Source organism: Ciconia boyciana, chromosome 9, assembly GCF_034638445.1.
Source record: "Ciconia boyciana chromosome 9, ASM3463844v1, whole genome shotgun sequence".
Classification (NCBI taxonomy): Eukaryota; Metazoa; Chordata; class Aves; order Ciconiiformes; family Ciconiidae; genus Ciconia; species Ciconia boyciana.
Window position 1 is genome coordinate 1,093,734 of NC_132942.1, and position 24,303 is coordinate 1,118,036.

The 24,303-nt window shown below is 49.3% G+C and overlaps 1 protein-coding gene across 1 annotated transcript in view; it reads right to left on the minus strand.

The window, feature by feature from the left end:
* Positions 1 to 1,881: 1,881 nt before the first annotated feature.
* Positions 1,882 to 24,303, minus strand: part of KCTD16 (potassium channel tetramerization domain containing 16) — an 86,498-nt gene continuing 64,076 nt past the window's right edge. The window contains exons 2-3 of the mRNA XM_072872836.1: positions 9,879 to 10,337; positions 1,882 to 1,993 (exon numbers count right to left, since the gene is read on the minus strand). Coding sequence (XP_072728937.1) covers positions 9,886 to 10,337 — 452 coding nt within the window. The 3' untranslated portion in view covers positions 1,882 to 1,993; positions 9,879 to 9,885. The remainder of the gene's footprint in view (positions 1,994 to 9,878; positions 10,338 to 24,303) is intronic.

The window sequence follows — 24,303 nt, forward strand, 5'->3', positions numbered from 1 at the left end:
GGGCTGTCTGCTCACACCTCGTACCCGAGACCCGCAGTCATGACACCTCTGTAACGAGGCATGTTCACAGAGCGCAGCTTCCCAAGAGCTACCCCCAACATTGCCTCAGACATAATAAAGTATTAGCACAATTAAACAAAGTTGAAAGAAGGGCAAGAACAGGTACAGCGTTACTGGTCTGTTGAGCCACCAAAGGAAAACAAATCATTTTTACAAAACAAACTTTAATCTTAAATTGATTTCTTTCATTTTTGTCTCTGTCTGCCCAGGCAATGGACGTAGTCTAGGGCATCTAACTACACCTCCCAAAAGCTCAGGAGGCCTTAAAGGACTTTTTTCCTGGGACAAATGAGTATGCTCGTCCTCAGGGCTCTCAGACGAGATGCGCTGCTGCCTGAGAGCTGTCCCTGTGCACCATCCCCCAAAACCCACTTAAACCCCAGAGCATGGCTTAAATCAATATATGCTAACAAGTATAGCTGGTTTAAATGTTTTCAGCAAAATGTGCTGTTTTGAAAAAGCCTTAGTGTGTTACGAAGGCCTATAGATGTTGGAAGGAGCAGCGTTGTCTTTTAGTAACGGATGCTCGGGTTTGTGCTCACTGGGGCTCGCAGGGAGCCCACCCGCCGCCTGCCAGGGTCACTGCCGTGGGGTGAAAGCGGGTGGCCAGGATGGCGAACAGGTTACAACAGGTCCATGGAAATGAGAGTATCCAGGAATGCACGGCGACTCTGGGAAACAGGTCTGGATGGCAAAAAAAAAGTATGGAAGTGGGACATGGTGAAATGTGCAAAAATGCATACATGGCCATTCTAAAAGTGAAGAATTTCAACTTTTGTTCTCAGATGTTCTCATATTTCTGTTCAAAACTGACCTAATTCAAACAAAAAAAGAGCAAAAATGAGTGTACTAAATCATTGTTAATTTCTTTTTTGTTTGAAGTGAAACTTTTCTTTCGTTTCATGTTAGACAAAATTATATTTGTAGTTTCACATTAAAAAAAAAGAAAGAAAAACTTCAATTTTTTGTTTATTCCAAACTGACATTTAAAAAAAAATTGGTCAGCAAAGTCAAAATCCATTAGTCACAAAGATCTCAGCCACACACAAGTGCAACAGCTCCACAGACATCTGGAGTCCAGCTATTTGCAGTTACTGGTTCATGTTACCGGCACCAAACGCCTACAGTAATTTAGATATGTGCCATTAGGATAAAAAAGCGTACCCAGAGAAGTAACCTGTGTCATTTCTAATAAAAAACTGGTGATAGCAGCATGGCTACTTGTTTTATTGGTACGAAGACGAGTGCACTACCATGTGAGCTGATCTTCATCTCCACCTTCCAAGCTGCAGTCCCCCAGACCGGCCCTGGCCAAACCAGCCCCAGAAGAGGATGCTGCCGCTGCTCGCCCAACAAGCCAGCAATGAGCTCCAGGTTTCAAATGCCACCTGGGAGAAAGCAGGCAGGTAAGCAGGGTTACAGACCACCGGCTTTGTTTAGAAACAGCAGCAGAACCGTCTCCTCATTTCATCCCTGCCCTTCCTCCCCATCCCCTTGGCTCCAGACAAGGGGTCATTAATTGGGAGAAGCTCGCCCGAGAGCTGTGATGGCAGTTTAGGGACCGCGGGGCCCCCGCTGCTGGCTCTGCAGGTGTCGGCATGCTGTCGCCGATGCAGAAGGCAGGCGTCTTCTACAGAGTCACCTGCTGGGGTGGGAACTGCGTGATCATCTGGCTCGTGGTCCTTCCAGCGCTGGCCGTTTGCAGGCTGCCAGTGGAGCGAGCTGGTACAGCAGGCTGTGACTGCCGCTCGGCGAGCATCATGCCTTGCCATCTGAGAAGACGTAACTTCCAGAAATGCTTTGCTTTCCATATGTTTGTGCAGATACTGTAACATCCAAATCCCTGCTCTGGTGAAGCACCATATGGGGGAAGCTCTGCAAAAACAGGATCTTTCACCTTCTCCCAGGAAGGGGCCATCGGAAAGGGCTTCCTCTGAAGAACAGCCAAGTACCACAGATTAAAAATAATAATAATAATATTTAAAAAATCATCCCAGGATACTCAGCCCCACAAGTGAGCAATTGCCTGGTTTTCTGGCTGTTTCAGACCCAACCTGCCTACAGCGATGCTTCCCGACTCCAGTCGCGCTAGTGTGCGTGCGTGGCTGGAAGAACGATGAGATCCGGGCCATCCAGGGCGGTGATTACAGCAGTACCAAGCCCCCCCAGACAGCTGTGCAGAAGGGAAGAAGATATGACAATAAACCCAAATTATGAGCCTGTCATTCCAAGAACAGCACTGCTGGGGGAGAGGATTGCAAACAGCTTCCTCCCACCCCCGGCAGCCTTTCTCTCTTTTTATCTCCGCAGCAGCTACTGGAGGAACGTCAAGCCTCACAGCTGGGCACCATCTGCCGGCCCTGGGACCTGCCTGGGATGGATGACGACCAGCACCGAGAAAGGCCACAGCTGGCTGCCCCTCCATGTCCAGAAGAGATACCCTGCCTTTCCCTCTGTACCCTTCTCCTCCTGCCATGCCCTGTGTTATCTCCATTTGTGACTCAGCCACTGGCTGTGATGAAGCCTTCCCTAGCCAAGGCGTCTCTAAAGTGACAGAGGATAAAAGTATTTCTAAGTATTCTCAGAAATACTTTAGCAGGTAACCCCTGATGCAAGGATGGCTTTTCCAGAAGTATTGCTGCTGGCGACTACTTTCAAATCACAGCGTCATAAAATCTCTGTTCAAGACACGGAGGCAGAAGAATCTCACCCTGCGACCACTGAACTGTTATTTTCAGCTCAACCCAGAAATAAATGAGGAAAAAACCCCCCACCACCTTCAAGGGATAATAATCCCCAGCCTGCAGGGAACTGGCTAACATGAACCAATGCTAAATCACAGTGGGCAAGAAAGCATGTATGTATCTGTCTATATATTTATGTGTGTGTGTATATATATATATGACAGTTGAAGGATACCAACTTATTTATTCTTGTCTGTGCTCTTACAGTGTATATGCACTGATTTATTTGAATGGCAAGACACAAATTAGCTGCAGTTTTCAGCCGCCCAATGCCACAACACTGATAGCTGTACTTTTCACCAGCATATTGTATAACACCTAGCCCGCACACGGAAACGATTAATATGGAGTGGCTCTCTTCATTTATCGTCATCCTAAAAAGGTCATCTCTTCTGCCAGCAGTGACGCTGGAGCAGAAGGCAATAGCAACACGTTCATTTACCACCTCCAAGCCTCTATAAATAGGCATTTTTTTAGCAGTTGGACCACAGCTACCTGGCAGGTGCCATTGCATGAATGACTCCACACAGGTCACAGCTATGACTTGGTTTTTTCCAAGATGTCTCTCGTTCTTTCATGGCGTTATTTGTACCAGGGAAATACAGCAGGCTAAAAGCTACATGATTTTTTCTTTACATACCACAGTAGAAACAGTTACCGAGTTATATTTGTCAGAGTCACAGTAGTTTATGCATATTTGCTATTCACAGACTGCAGAATATTGCCAATAACCTCACTGGTGGGGACTGACAACACGGAGATACATGCATTCATGTGAGACCATAATCAATGATGTTTATACTGTATTAAGCACATTCATTTTTTTAAACACCTTCCAGTAAAATCGATTCCTTTAAATTTGTAGTTAAAACTTTTTTTTTTTCCACAATTACGCACAAAATAACCTGTAAACAATTTGACATTACACTTATATACAAGTGAACCACGTTGGAAAGTAGAGAGGTAATTCAGTGGGTGCCACTTAATCTACGTCAATGTGCAACAGACTGACTCAGCCTCAGCAAAGTCATTAAGTGCTTGTATGAGGTCCGAAAATGTAACATGAGCAAGGCCCCGAATAGATCACAAAATCACCAACCCCCCCTCTAGATCCTGTGTTGGCTGGGAAAATATTGCACTCGCAGCACTCGCTCCTCTAACGCGGGTCTGTCTGTATAAACCAAATGCCCGGGTGGGATCACGTCCTGCAAACACGGGGAAGGGGCCAGCCCCTCTCCCTGCCCCGTGCGCCCGCTCCTCGGGGCCAGGGTGGCACGGCCAGAGGAGAGGGGCGAAGGGACGTCAGGGAGGACATCCCCTGTTGAAGTCCAGCAATTCCCGTTCAACCAGCTGGGCCCTGCCATCCTTCTGCTTCACGTTGGTAAGTTTTGTCTGTTTAATTCTGAATTCTGCTTTTTTCGAGTTTGCTTTATCATTGCTATAGTTTAAAATCTCTAATATCATACTTATAAACTGATTTTTTTAGCTAAGTGATATCGATGCCAAGAAAAATAAAGAATGTCTTTTTATAATATAAATAATTTAAAAGTGCTTTTCTGTTCTTTTACTATTAATCTACAAAACCCCGTTGGGGCATAAACTATCCATAAGACTGGACAATTATTTTGTACCATGATATACATGGGGCCTTATGCATAAAGTACTCTGAAAGCCAAGTCCACGTGCATACTCGCAATGGTGGAAAGGGCTTCAGGGCAGGGTAAGAAGTTGGAAAGTTTTCTCCGGCCTTTCTAGGGCTGGGAGAGCAGTGTGAGATATGGCTGAAGGTCTCGGTTACATTATGGTCATTGCCAATAAAAATCAACCTTGCTTTCTCCTTCAGACCACAGCTTTGCAAATAAAATTAATAAATGGACTCACAAAACTAGAATTAAAAACCCAAAACATGTTCTCCAGAGTGCTGTGAAGCCTCTATACGTGCATGCAGATGATTTAGGGGAAAAAAATAAAATAATTTGGTTCCCATGGGTCTATGTGAACTCACATGTTCTCCCTTTGTCTCCCCCTGATGCTTTGAGTCCTGCTCAGGTGTCTGTCTCGAGGCATTTGGGCATGTCACAAAGCCATTTGGGCATGTCACAAAGCCATTTGGGCATGTCACAAAGCCCTTGGAAAACGGGTATTTCTGACTGTGAAAGGCGTCAGCAGGCGCGGGTCGCCGAGGCCAGCGGGGATGAGCGGGGCTGCGATGGGAGCTGAGCTGAGCCCAGCTGAGCTGAGCTGGGCTGAGCTGGCCCAGGGGCCAGCAGCGCTCGCGGCCAGGAGGGTGCCCGGGCACCGCGTGCTGTGTCACCCACCGGCAAGGCATTCACCCTGCGGTGCACTTGTGCAGGGGTACGTACGCCTACGACCCTCCTTCAGCCCAGCGTCCTAAGCAGCGCTTAAGCAAGACTACTAAACAGGCCACGATATTTAAAGCCTGGCTATGCAAGACCATCACCAAATGGCCAGACCTGTTTGCTATACACAGAAGTGATGAACGCTGCGAACAACATAAGTGGATGTGAATTTTATTACAGTCTAATGGCTTTCTCTCATCCTTGCCGACGCAAGTGCCCATTTTTCTTGAGAAAAGGTGTTTCAATAGAGTCTGAGTCCCACTGAAGTCAATGTAAGTTTTCAAATTAGTTTCAATAGAACTTATATTTGGTCTTTGTTATGTGTGGAAAGCAGCTCAAAGCCCAGTTTGCTCCCCAGATATTTTAGAAAGAGTAAAGTACTCTTTTAACTGAGTTTCATTTTGGCTTACTGCCGATAAGTGACCAAAAATGTCCTAGGGATAGACGCGGGTTCTCTCACTGAAACAAAGTAGAATTGAGCTGAATATTTTTAGAGCTCAAAACCCAGCTACCTTTTAGACAATCTGTTATTCGAATTTCATTTTCCCCCACGGCATTCCGTCTCCCTTCTTTCCCTCATTGCCTCGTTTCAGTAGGTGAGCAGAGGGGGCTGCAGCCACCACCCCTGCACAGCCCCGGGGAAAAGCCCGGGCGCGAGGAAGGTGCCTGACGTGCCGAGCACCGGCCGTACCTCCCTACTTCTGCTGAGCTGACGGTTTGGTTTGAGGTACCGTTTTGATACCCACCTACCGCAGGAATTTCTCCTGCCCCTTCTAACAGTGAGCGGTGCCGCGTCCTGCAGCCGGGGGAGAACAACCTTGCCGAAAAGGCAGAAGTGTATGCCTTTCATCCCAAGGTGCATGTATATAGCTAGCTAACGGTATGTATGTGTATGTACTTGTATATATGTATATATGTATAGTATGTGTGCATGACACTATTTTTTATGTATGTGTGCATGACTATTTTTGGGAAGAGGTCTTCCAGAGTTGATACATCACCCTCCTGCGACAAGAAGAATCTCCATCTCGGTGCCCGCACGGTGAGGACACTGCCAGCAGCAGACGGTTCGGTTGCTCTGTCCTGACCCGCTGCCACCTGCACGTGAACTACGGGGCTGTCGCGGAGCAGTGTTTTTAATTACCCTGGTGCCTGTCTCTACCTGGCCATGGCTTCTCCACACGGTTGCACGGTGCTCCCGTTCCCTGCCCCCCCAGCAGCAGAGCCAGCTGCAGGGGCTCACGCGGGCAGGGTCCCGTGGCCGGCGGTGGCCCTGCGGCCGCCTGACAGTGGCAGAACAAGGTGCTCGAAGCGTGGCTCTTTGGCGGGGTGCGGTTCTTGCCATGGGGTATCGGTGGTCCAGAGAAGAGCAGTGAGGCAAGGAGGGAGAGAAGGGGACCTTGGAGCAGCAGGAAGGGATGCTGCGGAGCATCCAGCATTTAGGCTAACCCCCATGGGGGAGGGGTGGACGGCTCCCCACCGTTGCCCAGGGGTTCCTCTACAGCAGAGGCTGTTCCACCTAGAGCCTGCCAGTCAGTCTCAACAGCAAAAAGCCTCGAAGCACAGCCCCTAGCTCCTGTACCAAGCCACCCATACACCAACTGCAACATGAAGTTGGACCAGAATTAGATCCCTGCAGTAACGCAGCAGAAAGTGCATACGAACACACACAGGCGAGCGTGCACCCACACGCCTGGGCGCCTCTTCTCCTCCGGCTCCATCCTAAATTGTGTTTCCTAACAGGTTTGGCCTGCCTGTGATTACTGAAGTTTAAGACCTTTATTTCTGTAGCACTGGAGAGTAATAACCATTTCATCTAAAACTGAAGACATGAAGGCCACATAAATCAAGCCCATTCGGGCGCATTTCATTTGGTCTAATTTTTCTACAGTTATTAATCATCGTGCAATCCTGTGCACCCTGAACGTCAGTCTGGGAACACACACACACACACGCAGCGCCTGTTCTTCCACTCTGTCACACGTATTTTACAGCCCAAATATTTGTGATATTAAAAAGAGACAGGGAATCATCTGGAGTGGTGGGAAGGTTTTAGCTGCAGTCTGCTGCTGAGGAAGAGGGGCGATCCATCCTGAACGGCATATTCGGCTGAAAATCCCAAGGGAGAGCCGTATCTGTTCCCCAGTTTTGTTTGCTTGGTGCTTGAGCGGGGGGACAAGATGCGGGAAATGTTGAGTAGGAAAAGAAAAATGTAATAAACTAACCAACAAATAACTAAGAGGAGCCAAATCTGTGGATCTTGTGCAAAACATTGCTTTCCATGTGAAAATGTGCCTTTTGAGCAGGTAAGTGGAGGGATGCACAACTACCATGCCTGAACTCCAGTGCGAGTGAATGCCTTAAAACCTGAATTGGATCTAGAGCCTGATCCCCAGAAGTGCTGAGTTTTCTCACTGAGCCCAGCATTTCCCAGGTCAGACCCTCGATTCACAATCCTCACTCTGCGTTACCAACGTTGCATGTTCACTGCAAGAAATAGCACCCTTCTCACGTGTAAAACCTCAGCAGAGATGATGCCAAGCTGCCACTCCAAGCCCTGTTCTCCAAAGACTGGGAGGTGTATTGCTGGGAGGGTTTTTCCCCCTCCCTACAGCCAGCTCATACTTATGGATCACTCTGGACGAGTATTGCTTCCTTTTTTTGCTGGTAAAATTTACATCCTCACCAATAAACACCTGCATAACGTCTGCAGCTGAGCGATGGGTATGAACCTCTGCCCGTGTGCTCATGCAGACCTTACGGTTCTTCTGGCAAAACAAAAATGTCACAGCCAGGTGTGTGGGCGCAGTGGAGCCCCGCAAGCACGAAGATAGCACCTTGCTGAAACTGCACGAAGATCAACAGAAACGATCTGTGCATACTTGACCTCATCTCCCATAGCAGCCTCTGAAACTTAAGAGGGGGGGAAGCCCTGGAACCTGCAGGATGCTAAATAAGTCAGAATCAAAGTGCTTTGTGTTACCAGCACTATCACTCCCATATCTTTTTATATAGGTATAAAATCTCCTTCTTCCTGTGCCTTTAGAAAATGAATAATTTACCTCAAATACTCTAGCTGGTTTGTTTCCCAGCTATGGCCAAAATAGGTTAGCTGGAGCAATTCATTTTGCCGTCACTCTCCGTGGCTAGCCCGCCCTGGCAGCCTGAGCTCACCCCTGAGCCGAGCTCCCCCCGACGCTTACCTGCTCCAGGTTTTCCTGGCCCTACGCCTTCGACCGCTTGCTAACACCCGGTTCCTGGGCTCTCTCTGGTCCTTGCTGCTGTGCTCATGCATTACCCGGCGATGACAGCCTGTTGCACCCCACAAGACCGACCCGTTCCCCTTCCCCAAGCTCCCGCGCCCCGGGGGGCCGTGGGACCCCTGCTCCGATCGGTGCAGGACCAGCCTTTCCCACGGCTCAGTTTCCCACGGCCTTTCCCACGGCTTCCGTGACAACACGGGACACTCAGCACAGCTTGCTGGCTAACGTCCCGCCACCGGCTGCGGACGGGACCGACACCGAGACAGGCGTCTGCAGGAGGGAATATGGGTACCTCCTTCGGGGTTTGCATCTTCTCTTGAAACGCACGTGGCTGGAACCGCGCTGCTCCCGTCCTCTAGCGATCAATCCCCCGCCAGCCAAAGCACTAAACGTGGCTCGTTAGGAGGATAATTTCTTGTGTTCGCTTCTGTGCCGGACAGGACCCAGCACCCGCGCTCCCTGCCAGCTGGGGCCAAACACTCCTGGCACAAATCAGCCAAACGCTCCTGCAGAAATCAGCCACCCTCCCTCCGCCTGCCACCACACTCGACCCCGGAAGAATTCCTACAGCTTTCCAACTGGGATCATCACGCGCTTAACCCACTGGCACCGGAGAGCCTTGAGAAACACGACAAGAGGCGTGGGGAGGACACAGAGGGAACAAGACCATCAAAACCAAATGGAATATTTTGCTGACAGCAACAAAGACCCACACACTGTTCCCTGGTCTCCACCGAAATGCATTTACAGTGTCTCAGAGAAGGGGGGGGGTAGAGAGAGGGAGCGGGGCAGAGAGACAGGGATGGGTTTTCTACTGTTCAACCCTCAAAGACCTGAAGAAGAAACGGAACATCCACAGACTGCTAAAAAATGCTCTTTTCTGAGAAAGTGCAGTTATAAGGAGAGAGCCAGAAAATCTTTAAGCAATATATATTGATATATATATACATATATATATACACAGAGAGATATATACACACATATATATATATGCACATATATATATACACATGCTTAAGGTAAACTGTCATGGCATAGCTTGTTTCTTTGAGCTGTGTACGCCCCTCCAAACAAACGCACTACGAGGAGAACGCAGAAGGCATGCAGTCCACAGACACCCCTGGACACCCCCGCTCACGTGCCACACGCCCACCGGCACCAGCAGCATCCGCACATGAGCATCTCTTGCCGGTATGGTTGTGCCCTTAAGGTATTCAGATTGTGTAAGACTCAGAGTTTACAAATAAAAGCGTTTGTCATTGTGCTTCCACGACTGGAAAAATAGCGTTACCCTATGACTATAAATGTTAAGGTGAAATAGGCAAATTAGGCAGTACTATAGAGATGGATTTTTTTTTTTTTGTGACCTAACAAGTAATTATTATTGGGAATTATTTTCATATCACTTAGAATCTTGCTCTAATGGTAATAAGGTCGTGTGCTTTCCCCACCCTGAGCCTATAGGTGGTACTTCCGCAGCAGTTCGGATTGCCAGGGATGCTTCCTTTCTGGAAACCTGTCTGGGATCTTGATTTTGAGGAAATCCTGGATACATTTTTCCAGCTCCTCCTCAATGGAGAGCTTCTCCTTCACTGCTTTTTTCTTGCTGGAGTTGGACTCCCGGGAGCCGGAGGTGAGAGTCCGGAGCAGGTCGCTCTTCCTCCGGATCTCGGACTGTTGCAACAGCTGCACCGGCCCCTTCTTGGCTGGCCGGTCCAGAGTCTGTATGTTGGGCTGGCGGGTGACGGGGCCGCAGATGACAGTCTCCTGGGGGGAGCTGGCCTCCGACTGGCTGTCACAGCTCGACGTCGACAGCTCGTTGCACGACGTGCCGCTCTCTCCCTCCTTGTTGCCTTTGCCGTTCTTGCAGCAGCAGTCGCAGTGGGACGAGGACCACCGGGAGGGCTCACCTGCAAGAGGAACAGAGAGCACCCCGGGGTTACCGACAGCTCCGACCCCCCTGCCTGCACCCCGAAACAGGCTGCTCACCCACCGCCGGGCTCGCTGCTGCCCGCCGAGACCCGCAGGAGCAGGGAGGGATGCAGCCACCCGGCACAGCAGGAAACCTCTCGGGGAGCTTTCCTGAATATCACCAAACTGTTGGCAAAACCTCCACCCGGTCTCAGGTGGGAGCTGATTTCCATAAACATTGGAGCTCCTTCATCCACTCCACGAGCACTTGTTGCTCGGGTCCCCTGCGGGTCCCCTGAGACATCCAACGCACGTCTGAAAGTTTTCTGAGATCCTCAGTGAGAAACAGTCATGCGAGGAACCAGGCGGGTGTTTAACCAGAGTGAGCAACCATTGCTCCAGGAACCCTAATGGCTTTTTAGGCTTGTAATGATTTGCTGCTACCTCCACCCACCCACCCGAGGCCAAACCCTGAGCAGATCACACGAGGCTTTTTCTCCCTTAAGAGAAAATCCTGGTGAAGTCCACAGAAATTTTGCCTGAGGAAAGACAGAGAAAAAACAGAATGAGGACTTCAGATTTTGTAATTCCCGATCCATTCCTCCAAGTTTTACCCGTATGTGGGGTTCCTTTGAAGCCAATAAACTCATAGGTGTGAACAGAGGTTACAGGGCCAAGGCCAAGGTTACTAGTTCAAAACAGACAAAGAAATGATGGATTTTTGGCTACCAGAGGAAGGCAGCGCTCAGGAGGCAGGACGAGGCAAAGCCTGCTGCCCCTTCCCATCCCAGCTACCGTCTCCACAAAACTCGATGGGTCCAACCACTCGCGTTGGCACTGATCTTCCCCGGGTTTGCGTCCAATAAAGACAAGTCTGGACAGGAGGGAATAAAACTTGTTTGCATAGGAAGGGTCTGTCTGTGCTGCTGTGCGAAGACATCAAGGCTGTACCCAAGGTGGCTGCAGGGACCGACAGGTCTCACCTGGGAACACCAGGATGCTTAAATCCCATCGAACCCTCCTAGCCTAAGTCATATTTCTGCCTTTAAAAGGACAGTACCAAATATGCTGTTAAATCCAACCTATCTCATTTTTTCCCTGTTTGCCAGGTTAAGACCAAAGACCTGTGGATTTGCACAATTACACACAACTGCAGAGCCCTACCCCTCATTAGCAATCGCATGTAACGAACCAGTGCAGGTAAATGCTCTGCCAGGGGCTCTGCCCGAGAACAGACCAGCACAAGCAACGTGGCACGGGCTGGCGGCACGTGGCACGGGCATATGGCCAAGGTGAAATTTTGGCCCCGCTGCAGGGCAAGGCACCACCCCCACCGCTCCAGGGGGCCTTAATGGTGCTCCGTGGCATTTCCCCGCAGCCCCACGGCAAGCTGGCTCACAGCAAACACCCCGCGGGGAGAAACCCTCTGATGCCAGGCTCAGAGCCAGCCCACCGGTGGGTTTGTCAGCAGACAGGTTATACCAGGCTCGCTCCCTCCGTCTCCTGCCAGCACGACACGCGCTGCCACGTGCTGTGGTCCCATCGGAGCGAGCAGCGCTACGCAGAATCGTTGCTGGCACTGCAGCATGAGGTGCTACAGCAAAGCAACCATGAAAGGGAATGGCAGAGGAACGTGTGCCAAAAGCAAAATACACAGATCCTGGGTACGGGCAGCTCGCACTGATCTTTTTCCGGATCTTACAGGTAAAATCCTGGCAGTCACAAAGAAATTCAGTGTTACGGGTTTCGGTCTAGTCCCCAGCACGCGGCGAGCAAGCGGGGGGGCTGCGGGAGGCACGGCAGCACGGGGAGCCTGGGGAGCCAGCATCTCTGCGTGACACCGCCACGGGACGCGCAGACAGGCGGCCCTGTGAAGCACACGCTTTCCCAACGGCATGAACAAAACAAAACAAAACAAGATGGTCCTCGTGTCTAAACAAAACGTTCAGACAATACTGCTCTGCTCCCACTGCTCAGCAACATGTTCATTATTATTCCAGTCTGTAATCGTCACAGTCTTTATACTTTCATTGGATAAAATATGACTATGTGTTCTTTTTTACTGTAAGAAATCAAACAGTCTTCAGGTGACCATTGGCTACTTATGTCAATAAACATCTCTCCCACAACAAAATGGATATATACAGCCCACTATAACATTCAGAACTGGGTATCAGAGGGTGCCTGGCTCCCCCAGCCTCCAGGGAATAGCGTTCGGGAAATTGTCTTTTTCATTAATGACAGCTATAGCACCCCTAATTTCTCCAGACACCTTTTCTTCTCTCAGGCTCCACAGCACAGCCAGCTTTGGCTGTACGACGGCGCAGCCAGAGCCGCCAGCCTCCGTCCCGGTGGGCATCGCACCCCGGTGTCCCCCCGCCCACCCAGACCCGGACCCCTGCCGACAGCTCACCCCGCTGCAGAGGAAGCCTCCCTCTGCGTGGGGGCTTGGTCACGAACAAAACAGAGGCTTTGGGGGAACACAGTCCTTCAGTTGCATAACCCATCGGTGATGAGAACCCCTGAATAGTATTTAATTTATTTCCTGATTTGTGTAGTGCGTGGCTTGATTTTTTCTTTTTCAGCTGGAGACTTGCCCAAACGCAGTAATCCGTGACAAAGGGGAAGAGCTGGCATTGATAACAACTGTTCCCTGACCAAACCACTGCAATAATCATGGATTTAAATGTCATTTGGAAGCATCCATCTTCCCACTAAAATGTAATTATCATTTCCAACTCATGCAGATTGGTAACATTATCCAGATGAAGAAAAGCATAATTCAGCTTAGCAACTTCGGACCAGCAATACGGCCCCTGGTCTCACCCATGAGAAGGAACCGGGGGCCCCGTGGCCAGTATCGGACCCCACGCTTGTGGCATTTCTTACAGCGGTGCGAGGGAGGAGAAGGGAAAGGGGGAACAGTCGGGTCAGAGCTGCAGCACTGGCCCAGTGGCTTTTGCAGCGGTGACAGGCAATGCGTGGTGCTGGGATCACGGTCGTGCCGGCAGCTCCGGCACGGCTGGGGGGAGGGCGGCAGAGGGGGGCGAGGCTGATGGGGAATCTCTTCCTCATGCCAGGGTCCAAGGTGACCATTTGCTGCCACCACTCCAGAAAGAGGTCCCCATCAAAAAAAAGGGGCAAAAAAAGAAAACGGAAAAAAAAAAATGTTGCTGCCAATTTCAAACCCCCAAGCTTGGGAGCAGACCCTGGAGGAAGGGGGGTTGCAAGCTCATGGCAGCAAAATGTTAAAAAGCTGTGCTGCTCATAGTCACTGCCCTGCTCTCCCATTTCGCCATCTTTCTCACAAGCATGACACAACGCATAGAATTTACAGAAACAGGTGGAAAAACAAAGGTCAGGAAGCCCCTCCTCATCTCTTCCTTCCTCTTCCTTGTTAATGATGAAGGAGTCTTTCAGTCTGTGAGCTGTGTGGCTAAATTTAATTTATAGACTTGCTTCAAGACCTGCTCTGTATCTTGTCTGTAAAAAGTCAATAATGGCTAAACTGAAATTTTTTAAAATTTGCTTGGCTTTGACAAAGGTACTTCATATTGAGCCTTTGTAAAACTCAGATCGCACGCGCTTCTGAAAAACACATCCTTGAGCGGTGTTGATTTGCAGCTCCTTGCTGCAGTTGACGTTACAGCTCGGCGCGGGTTTTCCTGCGTTGCAGCTGCTGAGTGCTCCCTGCGAGGGGCTGCTCCCGAGCCTCTGCCCTTCCTGCACACAGAGCCACTTATTCGGGCAAGCAACCACCAGCGCTTGAAAGGCAAAAACTAATCCGGTGGAAGGGAATTGGTCAGGGTGTTTCTGGCCGGCCCTGTGGAAACACAGCGATGCTGGGAGGGGACTGCATCCCCATCACAGCTCTCCTGGCCAGCGGGAGGGCAGCTCCTGCTCTCCTTTTCAGTGTTTGCTCTGCACTTGCCTGTAATTCCTTTTTCTCTTCTCACCTGCCAAGTCAGTCATTTTCCCCCTGCTGCTTGTGTGCATTTAAGGACGACAGTGAATCCTGACGGAGGAAATACATTCGATGAGCACCGCTGCTGCCACCAGCTCTTTAATGGTGTTTTCCCTCCTCTGATGCCAGGCTCCCTCCCTCCCCGTCACGGCCCTGGGGGACAGCGAGGCCGAGCTCTCGGCAGGCAGCCCTGGGTACGCTCACCTGCGCCCACGCCGGGACGATGCGCCCCCGCTACCCTTGCTGCCTCCCCACCCCACGCTGAACTGAATGAAGTCTGAAAAAGGGTGAAAAATGAGTCGAGAGGGAAAAGGTCACTGCTCAGGTCGGTTCCCATTAGCGCGCTGTGCAACCTCCTCCTACATCCTACCGCTGGCTTTGAGCACGGCAGTTTTCGGTGCCTCCCTAACAGTTTCTAAGCAAACTCATAGGGACATTCAGCTAAAGCCCATCCATATCCCATTGCAGCGGGACAGCCCCTGAAACCCAAATCAAAGGGCTGCACTCGTCCAGCCATGGAACAAAACTCCATCAGGTGCCTGAAGTGCCCAAACAGCCCGGACCCCAAACATCAGACACCAAATACCAGACCACTGCAGGACATTGCTACAGTCACCTAATGAAACTTCGCAAACCGGAGCTAATGTTCGGCACACACTCGGGTCGCAGACACCTCCTCACAGATGTAACTTCATGGCCATGGGGAAGAAGAAGGGGTCCAGCCCCCCTGCCCTCGCCGGAGGGGTCAGACCCTGCTTGGGGATGGCCGCGTGGGCACGGGGACCCACCAGCTGCCTTGAAGAATATCTAGAGTCTGTACTTCATTACCACAAAACAAGCCTTTTATAAGTTAATTAAGACCTAATAGATGCTGATTTCACCTAATGAATATTCACCAATGATGGGCATACCACAGGTGAGCCAGGAGGCAGAAATTCATCTATTCATGAGGCAGAACAGCAAAAACCAGGGGGGATCCGGGTGCTGGAAACAGCCGCGGGGTTTGGAGAGGTTCCCCAGGCAGAGACCTCCCGCCGGCACCAGTGCTCAGCGAGCTGGGCTGGGCCGGCTCCCTGGGAGCGGGGCTGGGCCGGAGGGCCGATGTCCCGCAGCGGATGCTCTGGGCACGCCGCGCGTCTCTGCAGCGGATGCAGGCGGCCGTCCCCACACCGCCCGGGGAAAGGCGAGAGCCCGGCCGAGCAGCTGCCGCAGCGGCAGGGAGAGCTAAAACCAGCGAGCTCCTTTCTGCAACCTGAACAACTGCTTCACTCTGCGGAAAAAGAAGGGGCAAAGGTGAACAGATTTCTTTTTGATAAATACATTTTTGACACCTTTAAGTGGTAGGGAAGTCTGTATGCACGGTTAAACACGCTCTCATAAACCGTCCGGCCAGTCTGGCTCCCAGCCTTCCTAACGTCCCTGCCCTTGCTGGCCTCAGCCCAGCATCACGCAGCCAGAACCCCAGTGGGTGTGTGGGCAGCGGGCATCGCCAGACGTGTACTTTTACATTTAGCTACAAAATGAGCTTAAGTTTTATGCTGAAAAGACCTTGATATAATCATTACAAGAACAACATATCGGTCTAGCCAGAGCAGTACATTAAGAGAATCTAAAGAGAGAGGGAAAGCTATGGAGAAAATTGAATTGCCCTTTAGCATTTAACGAAGTAGGGGGAAAAAATAATTTTCATTAGGCTATCTTCAGATACCAGAGGAAGAAAAAAAAGAAAAGTTCCAGTATTAAGCAATAATACATGAAGAATACATCTGTGCCAACCAGGATCAAAGTAATTACCACGCTAGGAAGTTGGCTCTGTTAGTTAAAACAGTACTGTAAAATTATCTGATCTCAAGTCAAGCAAGCTGAGCTCCACTTTGTGGCAGGTGCACAACGAAAAGCGCAGGCATAGCTGTCTCGCTGACTGCTTTGCAAAGGCCCTTTGCCTACGTTTGACTCCGGCAGGCACGGGCTGCGGAAACCTCTGTTCCCCGCACGCTTTGACAAACAACTCCAGACATCGGCTCGGTGAAACGGCTTCTGTCACCTCCTCGGGAGCCAAAGGACGCCAGGGTGTTCCAGAGGCAGACTTGCCAAAACACACTTAAAAGCCTAAATCTAAAGCCAGCGATCAGTCACATGAATTCACCGGCTAAGTGAACGCATTGAAGGGTACGCTCTTTCTGCCCGTAGAGTTTCAGAGACTGTGGGGTAAGGAAATACAATAACGAAATTCTAACAAGGAAAGGAAGCTGCAGATTCTAGACACATCATACAAGATATAATTTTACCATTTTAAGTAACTAAATTAATCTCTGTAGTACATCAATTAGTTGACATCAAAGTGAGGGAAGACGATGGGTCAGTCTGGCAGAGCGACGCGGACCAGGCGGGGGAATCCCAGATAACTGTATGCACGGCTGCAATGCAGCCCGTTAGTAGCAACGTCCTCAACGCTCCCATTTGCGAGGAAAACGCCCGTTGGGAACTGGGGAGATGGGCAGCAGGTTTCAGAGCGGCGGTGCCACCAGCACCAGCTGGGTCCCGAGCTGGTCAAAGACAAGAAGGAGCTGATGTGCCTTAGCAAGGGAGCCAGGTCGGTCGCTGCACGGCCAGGTTGCTTGGCACAGAGGGATGCAAAAGAGCTCAGGATTTAGAGAAAAAAAATTCACTGCTGCTTGCCTCAGGCTGATTTTTTTTTTTTTCTAGCAACGTTAAACCAAAACACTTCAGCCACCCCCTACCAAAGGAAAATAATACAGTTGGGCTATTTAAAAAAAAGTCACTTTCAAAAGATGTTTTGGAGCATGAAAGGGAGAATGGGAGGCAAAGGGCTACGGATTCAAGGCTGTGCCACGTGTCACCTCCATGCAAACCCCTCTGTATCTGGGTGTAATTGGAAGCTGCTGCCAAATGTCAGGTTGCATCAGAAAATGACTCTGTATTACATTGTAATGAAACGAGCAGAGCAGTGCACTTCACACCTTCCATGCACACACAGTACACGTTATTTTGCTGGATACAGTGAGTTTTCAACAGCAAGAACTGTGTGGGGTCAAGGCAACCGCCGGCAAAAGCAGCGTTCAAACTGCAAACCCTCCCGGTGAACTCAGCCTGTGCGGGAGCAGGACCGGCCACGGGTTTAGGCTCGGGGCTACGCCAGCTCCTCTATACTGGGAGCACAGTCTTTGACTGTATGTGTTGTGTTGTGGAGCGACCACGTGCAAATGGAAATCAATGAAGCACTACTGAGACAATGCAGATTGCTGCTAACTAAAGGCAATGGCTGCAAACTGAACTCAAATCAATTAAAAAATAAGAGCTATCACAGTCATTAAAAAGAAGAGCTAAGGCAAGTCATTCAGCCCCGTGCCAGGACAGCATTGATGCTCTTCAAATGTTTTCCAGACATTTTCCAGATCACTTTTTAAAGGACATTTCACCCACCTATTCACTTCTTGGAACGTGATTTTGGGGGAGAAGTTAGTGACTTTCAGCCTCAAATCCCCGCGCCAACACCCTCGCAAGGCTGCCGCTGGCTACGCCGGGGCTCGCAGCGCCCGGGTCGGGCCGGGCCGTCTCAGCAGGACATCCCTCCAGCGCGGATGGCAAGCGTGCTCACAAGTACGGGAGAGGATGCACAGCCCTCAGAGATGAACCCGCGCTCCCTCCTGCTCCGTACCAGGACTGCTGTATCTTGCTGAAGGGCACCGCTGCCTCGGCTGCGTGCTGCCAGCTAACGCGTAGGGAGGTATGGCGTCTGATGCGGGAGTATCTCTGAATTAGAGAACAGTTAGATCTCCCACTAAATCCTGTATCAAAAGCAAAAACATACATACTAGAAGGCCAAGAGAGACATAAACCCTACAAGCTGGGCCACTCCCTTGCGCTGCGTATCAGAAGCCTTTTTATTAGAGGAAAACTGCTGCCAGGGTCAATTTATTCTTTTCGGCACCATTCTGTCATGTAATAAACATTTTTGCTGGAGTCCCAGGGATAATCTAAGTGCTGCGGGTGGGAGATTTCATTGAGTTTGGGTCCGGGTCAGCAGAGAGCCTTTAGTCACCGTGGGAAGCCATCAGCTTTCGGTGCATTTCGCGGGCTTGTGGGGATTTGCGCAGCTCCCAGCAGTGTAAACCTGCCCGGTTGCATCGCTGCACAGGGTCTGGTCTCCCCGTTCCAGTTTTGGGTCTTGACAGAGCCAACAGGAAAAAAAGAAATATTTCTCTGCATTTTGCAGCGCGAGGAAGGCATCGGCAGCGGCATCAACCCACGCACAGCCCACGGCTGAGCAAGGACGGGTGCTGAGCCCTGAGACCAGCCGCCATCCCAGCGGCAAACCGAACATCGTGCTGATTTAACCACAGAATTCATTAATTAATGACTAAATGCTTTGAGATTCTTGGATAAAAGGGGCTAATTAATTCTGGCCTGGCTTTCCTGCTTTTCTCCCTGATCTCAGCACATTTCTCTCCCAGTACCCTAATTATAATAATTATTATTAGAACCTTCTGAAGAAGCAGTAAAGCCTCTGATGTATAATTGACCCACAAACCATCAGCCATCCAGTTTTTCTCTTCTCTCCCTCTTTCACAACAAACACTGCAAGCAGGGAACGGGAAATCCCCACGAAGAGGGACGGCTGGTGTGCAGAAAACCAGGGAGGAGAGAGAAGGTATGGTATAAAACAAAATTAGCACACGACCTTCAAACCAAAATCAACAAAGAGTTTCTATTGTAAGAAATAGCACATAGAGCCTACCTCTAGCCATCGTTAAGTCCATCCCAGATACCACAGTGTTTGAATTTTGTAGTGCTAAGCCTGGGATGAATAGCCCAATGGAGACGGACTCGGGTTTCGCAGGGCAGCGCTTCCCCCTCCTCCCTTCCCCTCCGCAAGCCCCCAAAGCCAGCGGTGATGCTCCGACTGCGGGGGGTTCGCAGAAGCACTTCGAGCATCTAAAACTGCCCCAAACCCCACTGCTGCAGCGGGTTGGGACATCTCCCCCTCCTCGACTTCTAGGAACTTCGAGAAGTAGGTTTTCGCATTAGTTCACCCAGAAAAAGGTTAACAGAAAATTGAATACTATTCAAATTTAAATGCTATCCATAAGTGACTTCCAGCCAAGTGCTGTTTTACCGTGTAGCTGCATCCACTTCTGGGACTGGCACCGGTTTCAGCCTCTACCTGTCCCCGGTGATCACCCCCCAGTTTAATCCCGCTAACAAATTACCCAGCTGCTGCACTGGAAAGAAATCATCACCCCTTGCTCTCCGAGCCCACCTGGAAAGGCAGAGGGAGCATAACCAAATGTGGGAGACCTCTGACAGATCCCAGGAGAAAGGGATGAACGCTTCTTAGGCAATTTTTCACTGATAAACGCTGTTGTCTTGAAATTGATATATTCTAAAAGAGCACGGTGATTTTGATGACATCTGCACTGCGAAAGTGCTCAGCTAAGTCACTTCAACACCTCCTTTCATTTTGACATCCATATTATAATATTCATTTTAATATCAAACTACATATAGTTAATTTTCTGTTAAAATGTTTCAGACTTATAAAAATGCAATGTTGTGATATTTCAGAATGAATGTTACAAATTACTATTCTACAAGAAATTTCAAAATTTTGATATTTTTCCCTACTGAATTTGGAATGAAAATACATGTTGGTGTGCGAGAACATGCAGTGGGATGGAGACTGCTTGTCATGTAGCTCTGACCTTACAGGCAGAAGAGCTCATTGTTCTCAGAATTATATTCCTTTTATTCAGCTTCTACAGTTTTCACATCCCTTTTTCCTGAGGTTTGGGGGTTTTTTTGGTTTGGGGTTTTTCGTTGTTTTTTTTTTTTTTTTTTTCCCAGGGGAAGACGGACGGTTGGGCCTGTCTTACAACCTAATGGATGGCAGGTTTGTTGCTACCAGATATGGAGATAGCAATGAATTACTGATCAAAAGGCATGGGTGAGTTTTCTTGCTCAGAAGAGGGCACCTCACCAGCAGCACGACGGTTCGCTGCCAGTGCCTCCTGAGCAACCGCCACGGGGCCGGGCACGGCCGGGCGCTCCCCGCAGAGGCCGTTGCTGGGTCATTTCCCGCTCCGACTGTGCAGCCCCAGCAGCCGCCTCCGCGGCGAGGCTGCTTCTGGGGATGGGCATCGCACCAGCCCCAGGAGCGTCTCTCAGGAGACGTGGGTGGGAAGGGACGGTGCCTTCAGGCAGGGCACAGAGGTTACGCACCATATGCTTTTTGAGGCAGGCAAAGGTATTTTCAGTATCCAGACATTCATTACCTCTACATGTGTGGGCTATACCAACCTTTCAGTCTGTGATCATCCTAATTTGAGCCATTTTCCTATCCTACTGTTCACAGTCCACTCTTGTCCATTTATGTTGTCCTTTCACCTTTTATTCTTCTTACTGCTTCTTCTGCTTTAGGGTTTTGTTCTTGGTTTTGGTTTTTTATTTCTATTTCACATTCCTTTTCTTCCTCCTTGTCCCCGTGACTTTAACCTCTCAACTGTTCTCGGTTTTTGCTGTCTCTTCCACACTTTCTCTCTCCTGCTGGGGCTAATTGCAGCAGCCGATCCCCATCTGAGCAGTAATTAACAACTCTGCCCGGGTAGCCAGGACCATCGGCAGGTGGGAACAGGGTAGCCCCCACCCTGAGCCAGGCAGCCTCCAGGGCCACCCCCGGGCCAGCTCCCCATCACCTCCATCCCCTTTGGAGGATCATGCCCGTCACCTTTGTTTCCAACCTTGTGAAGCAAGTATTGTCCTTTCAACACCAAAAAAATGAAGTATGGGAGCTTTTAAAAATATTACACATTATTCATATGGTAAATAAGAAATTGATTGCCTCTAGGTCTGAAGATAAGGTAATGTCGGTAAAGTGACAATTCGATTTAGATCACTCATTCATGCATGCACAATGCCTCAAACAGTTTTTGCATCCATGCATGAATTAAAGGTGTTGTGATTGATGAGAGACCAAGGTCTAATTGGTGTTTTAATAAATACATTCTGACTTGGTAATCGAGCTAGATTTATCAGCAGAAAATGCCCCTGTCTAAATAAAATTACCAAGGTAAAGCATAGGAACAATGACAAATGCCATGCAAGTAATTGGCTCTGGGATCAGTGTTGGCAGCAGGACGGACATGCGGTAGATTTATTTGCATTTAGGATCAAGTATCTTCAGTAAAATTTCAGCAAGCAAACAAAACCAGGGAAGGACTTGACAGTGATGTTATTGGTTTGAACTCTCCAGTATGTTCAAAGACAGCAGTGAAGGGGGAGGAAGGGAACCGGCGGAGGCAGTGGCTGCTGCCAGGCACCGGTACTAAGCTAACACAATTTTTTACCCTTCTGGGAGCAGCTGCGGACACCTGGGTGCTGCCGTGGCCAGGACCGGAGCTGCTCTCCGCAGACACCTGGTTCCTTCGTAGTCCATTCTACTAATTTAAATTTTCTATTTTGAAGTTTTTTTCCATTTAAATTTTCTGAACTTGCCAACTCAGTGTAAAAATCAAAATTGTTCGCCCATGGTCTCTGTCTGGGGAGGTCTACGATTCCTGCAAGAGAATTTCAGCCAGTCCCTAGCCAGCACATACACTTTTATCAGGAGTCTCTTAGCACTTTGTCATTTTACCAGCACTCCTGTGATCTTTCCTAAAACACTCAGTTCTGGAAATAAACTTCTGTAAGAGTATCAAATTTGTTTGAAAATAAAAACAAGTTCCCCAAATGGTGGAGAAAATATGAGACCTGGTGTTAAAATACCAGAAGGCATATTAAATGAGCCAAAATATTTATACATGGATCTTTCTCAAAGCAACATGTGATGAAATTAAAATTCTGAGTGGAAAGAGAAGCACAAAGTGTGAGCAGCAGTATGCTAAGAAACAGAAAGCGCTTAGAGAAATTGGTCAACCGTGGTCATTGACGTTGTCAGACTGTTTCTGAAAGTTGTGACGCACCCCAAGCCGTACAGACTTCATAACAAAAGCCTTTTTATCAGAGGAAAACCGCTTCCATGGTCAATTTATTCTTTTGGGCATCACTTTGCTGTGCAAGGAACACTTTTGACTCTACCTGGGGTCCCCCATGCTGGCCTGCCTGGAGACACAGCCTGTACCTGGGCTACTCAGCACCTGTCTAAACCAGCGAATACGTCCTGGGAGGACCCCTCAGCTTCAGGCATCTCCCACCTAGGCAAGCAGGCGGTGATGGCAGCTGCCTCTGCTGCAGGAGCAGCCCGGCCTTACCAGCACATCAGCATCCTTCCCGGGGAACAAGGTGCCCACACGCTCTGCACCCTCTGCTCTGCAAAACACGTGGTGAGGACTCAGCCCAGAGAGTGACCCCACGCAGTCTTCTTGGCAGGCTCTGACGAAGCCCGTGCAGCTTTTAAACGGAGGCCGGAGGGTGGCAGGAGACCCTGCGGTTCCGTACGCGCGACCCCTCAGCGAGTTATTTCCACGTTCAGGAAAACTCTGCTCTGCCTCTTACTATGAAGATGTGTGGCGATAGCTCAGCAAATGTCTCCATCATTAATTCAGGTCATCTGTCAACTTTTAATTGTTTCTGATTACGGTGTCTTCAAATCAATCCTTTTTTTAAACCTCTTTATCAGCCTAACCATAGCTGTCTGCTTAACCAAATCCTTCTCTGGTAGCACTGCAGGAATCACTGGGGCTTGCACACCCCAGATTTATCTGCCTTTCTTCCTTTTAGTTCTCATCCACTAAGCAAAATCTTTGGCCAGACTGAAGCAAGAGCATAGCTGAGCAATAGTCTTTCATTCTCACCTGTATTTTTCATTGACAGTTTAGCAAGCATTTAACCTGAAGAAGAAAAGTAAAATGAACAGCCTGGTTTGTAGGAATAGCTGAAGAGGTCCGACTGTTCAGCATGTCCAATATAAGAAGTAATTCAAGGAGTAATTCAGTGCCGCTGGCTTCCTTGCTTTGTATTCCCCTTTCCAAATACTGTGATTAGAAACAATATTTGGCCATCAGGACAGTGGCATTTAAGTATGTCTTCCTCTGGGAAAATTACATTGATGTGAAAAACTGGCGCATAAGTGTTCTTCTGCCAATAGTATTTGCTCTTTCTGTCCTTCCGTCAAACATCTCTAGCTCGTTTAAGTTTGGTGCACAGAGAATTAATAGCTGCCACTACCAGCATCTTCCTTCTTCAAGTCCAGCCTTGCCCCTCAAATTTAAGACTTTTCAGTATCTTTTTTGATTTATTATCGCTGTATTAATACCTTATCTTAATACAATCTTTCCTTTTACCTTCTGTTACTTTAAATTTACGCTCAAGAACTTGAAAGTGAAGTCTGATTGAATTAAGCCAGCCTGGGTTAAAGAGCGAGGGCTTTCCTTGTCTTCTCTGAACAACCCCCTGGAGTCAAGCACGGCGCGACCTGAGAGCTGCACCGCCGTTCTGTTAGCAAAAGAGATGAAACCCTCTGGTAGGACATTAACTTGACCAGACCAGAAGCCAGGGAAGTAATGCAGGAGGGCCGTGGATTGAATCCCCACAGCTGTTTTGCACTGGCATATTCCTGGCGTTTATTAAGAAAGAAATTCCAATCATCCGTTAATTAAAACACAGGCAAAACCAAATTAGTCTGAATAATCAGAAAACGTGTCCCCTCCCATTGCCCTAATTTTAGAATTACCTGCATGAGCATTACTGCAGACTCCTCAGCAGCTAAAGCAAAGAAATTCAGAATTAGAGGAGTGTCAGCAAAGCATGAGTGCCTAAATGCGCAGCCGGGGCAGTTTCCCCAGCGCGGCTACGCCGCCCTCGGCACCGAGCCGGGGTGGGAGCCCACCCCAACGCTTTGTACCTGTGACTGCACACAGCTCTGATCTAGTATGAAAGACCCTGAGACACAGACATATGTATATCTTTGCATACATATATATGTAAAAAACACGGTTTACATTCAAGCTTGAGCCCTGTTTTGGACACCTGCTTTAATTAGCAAA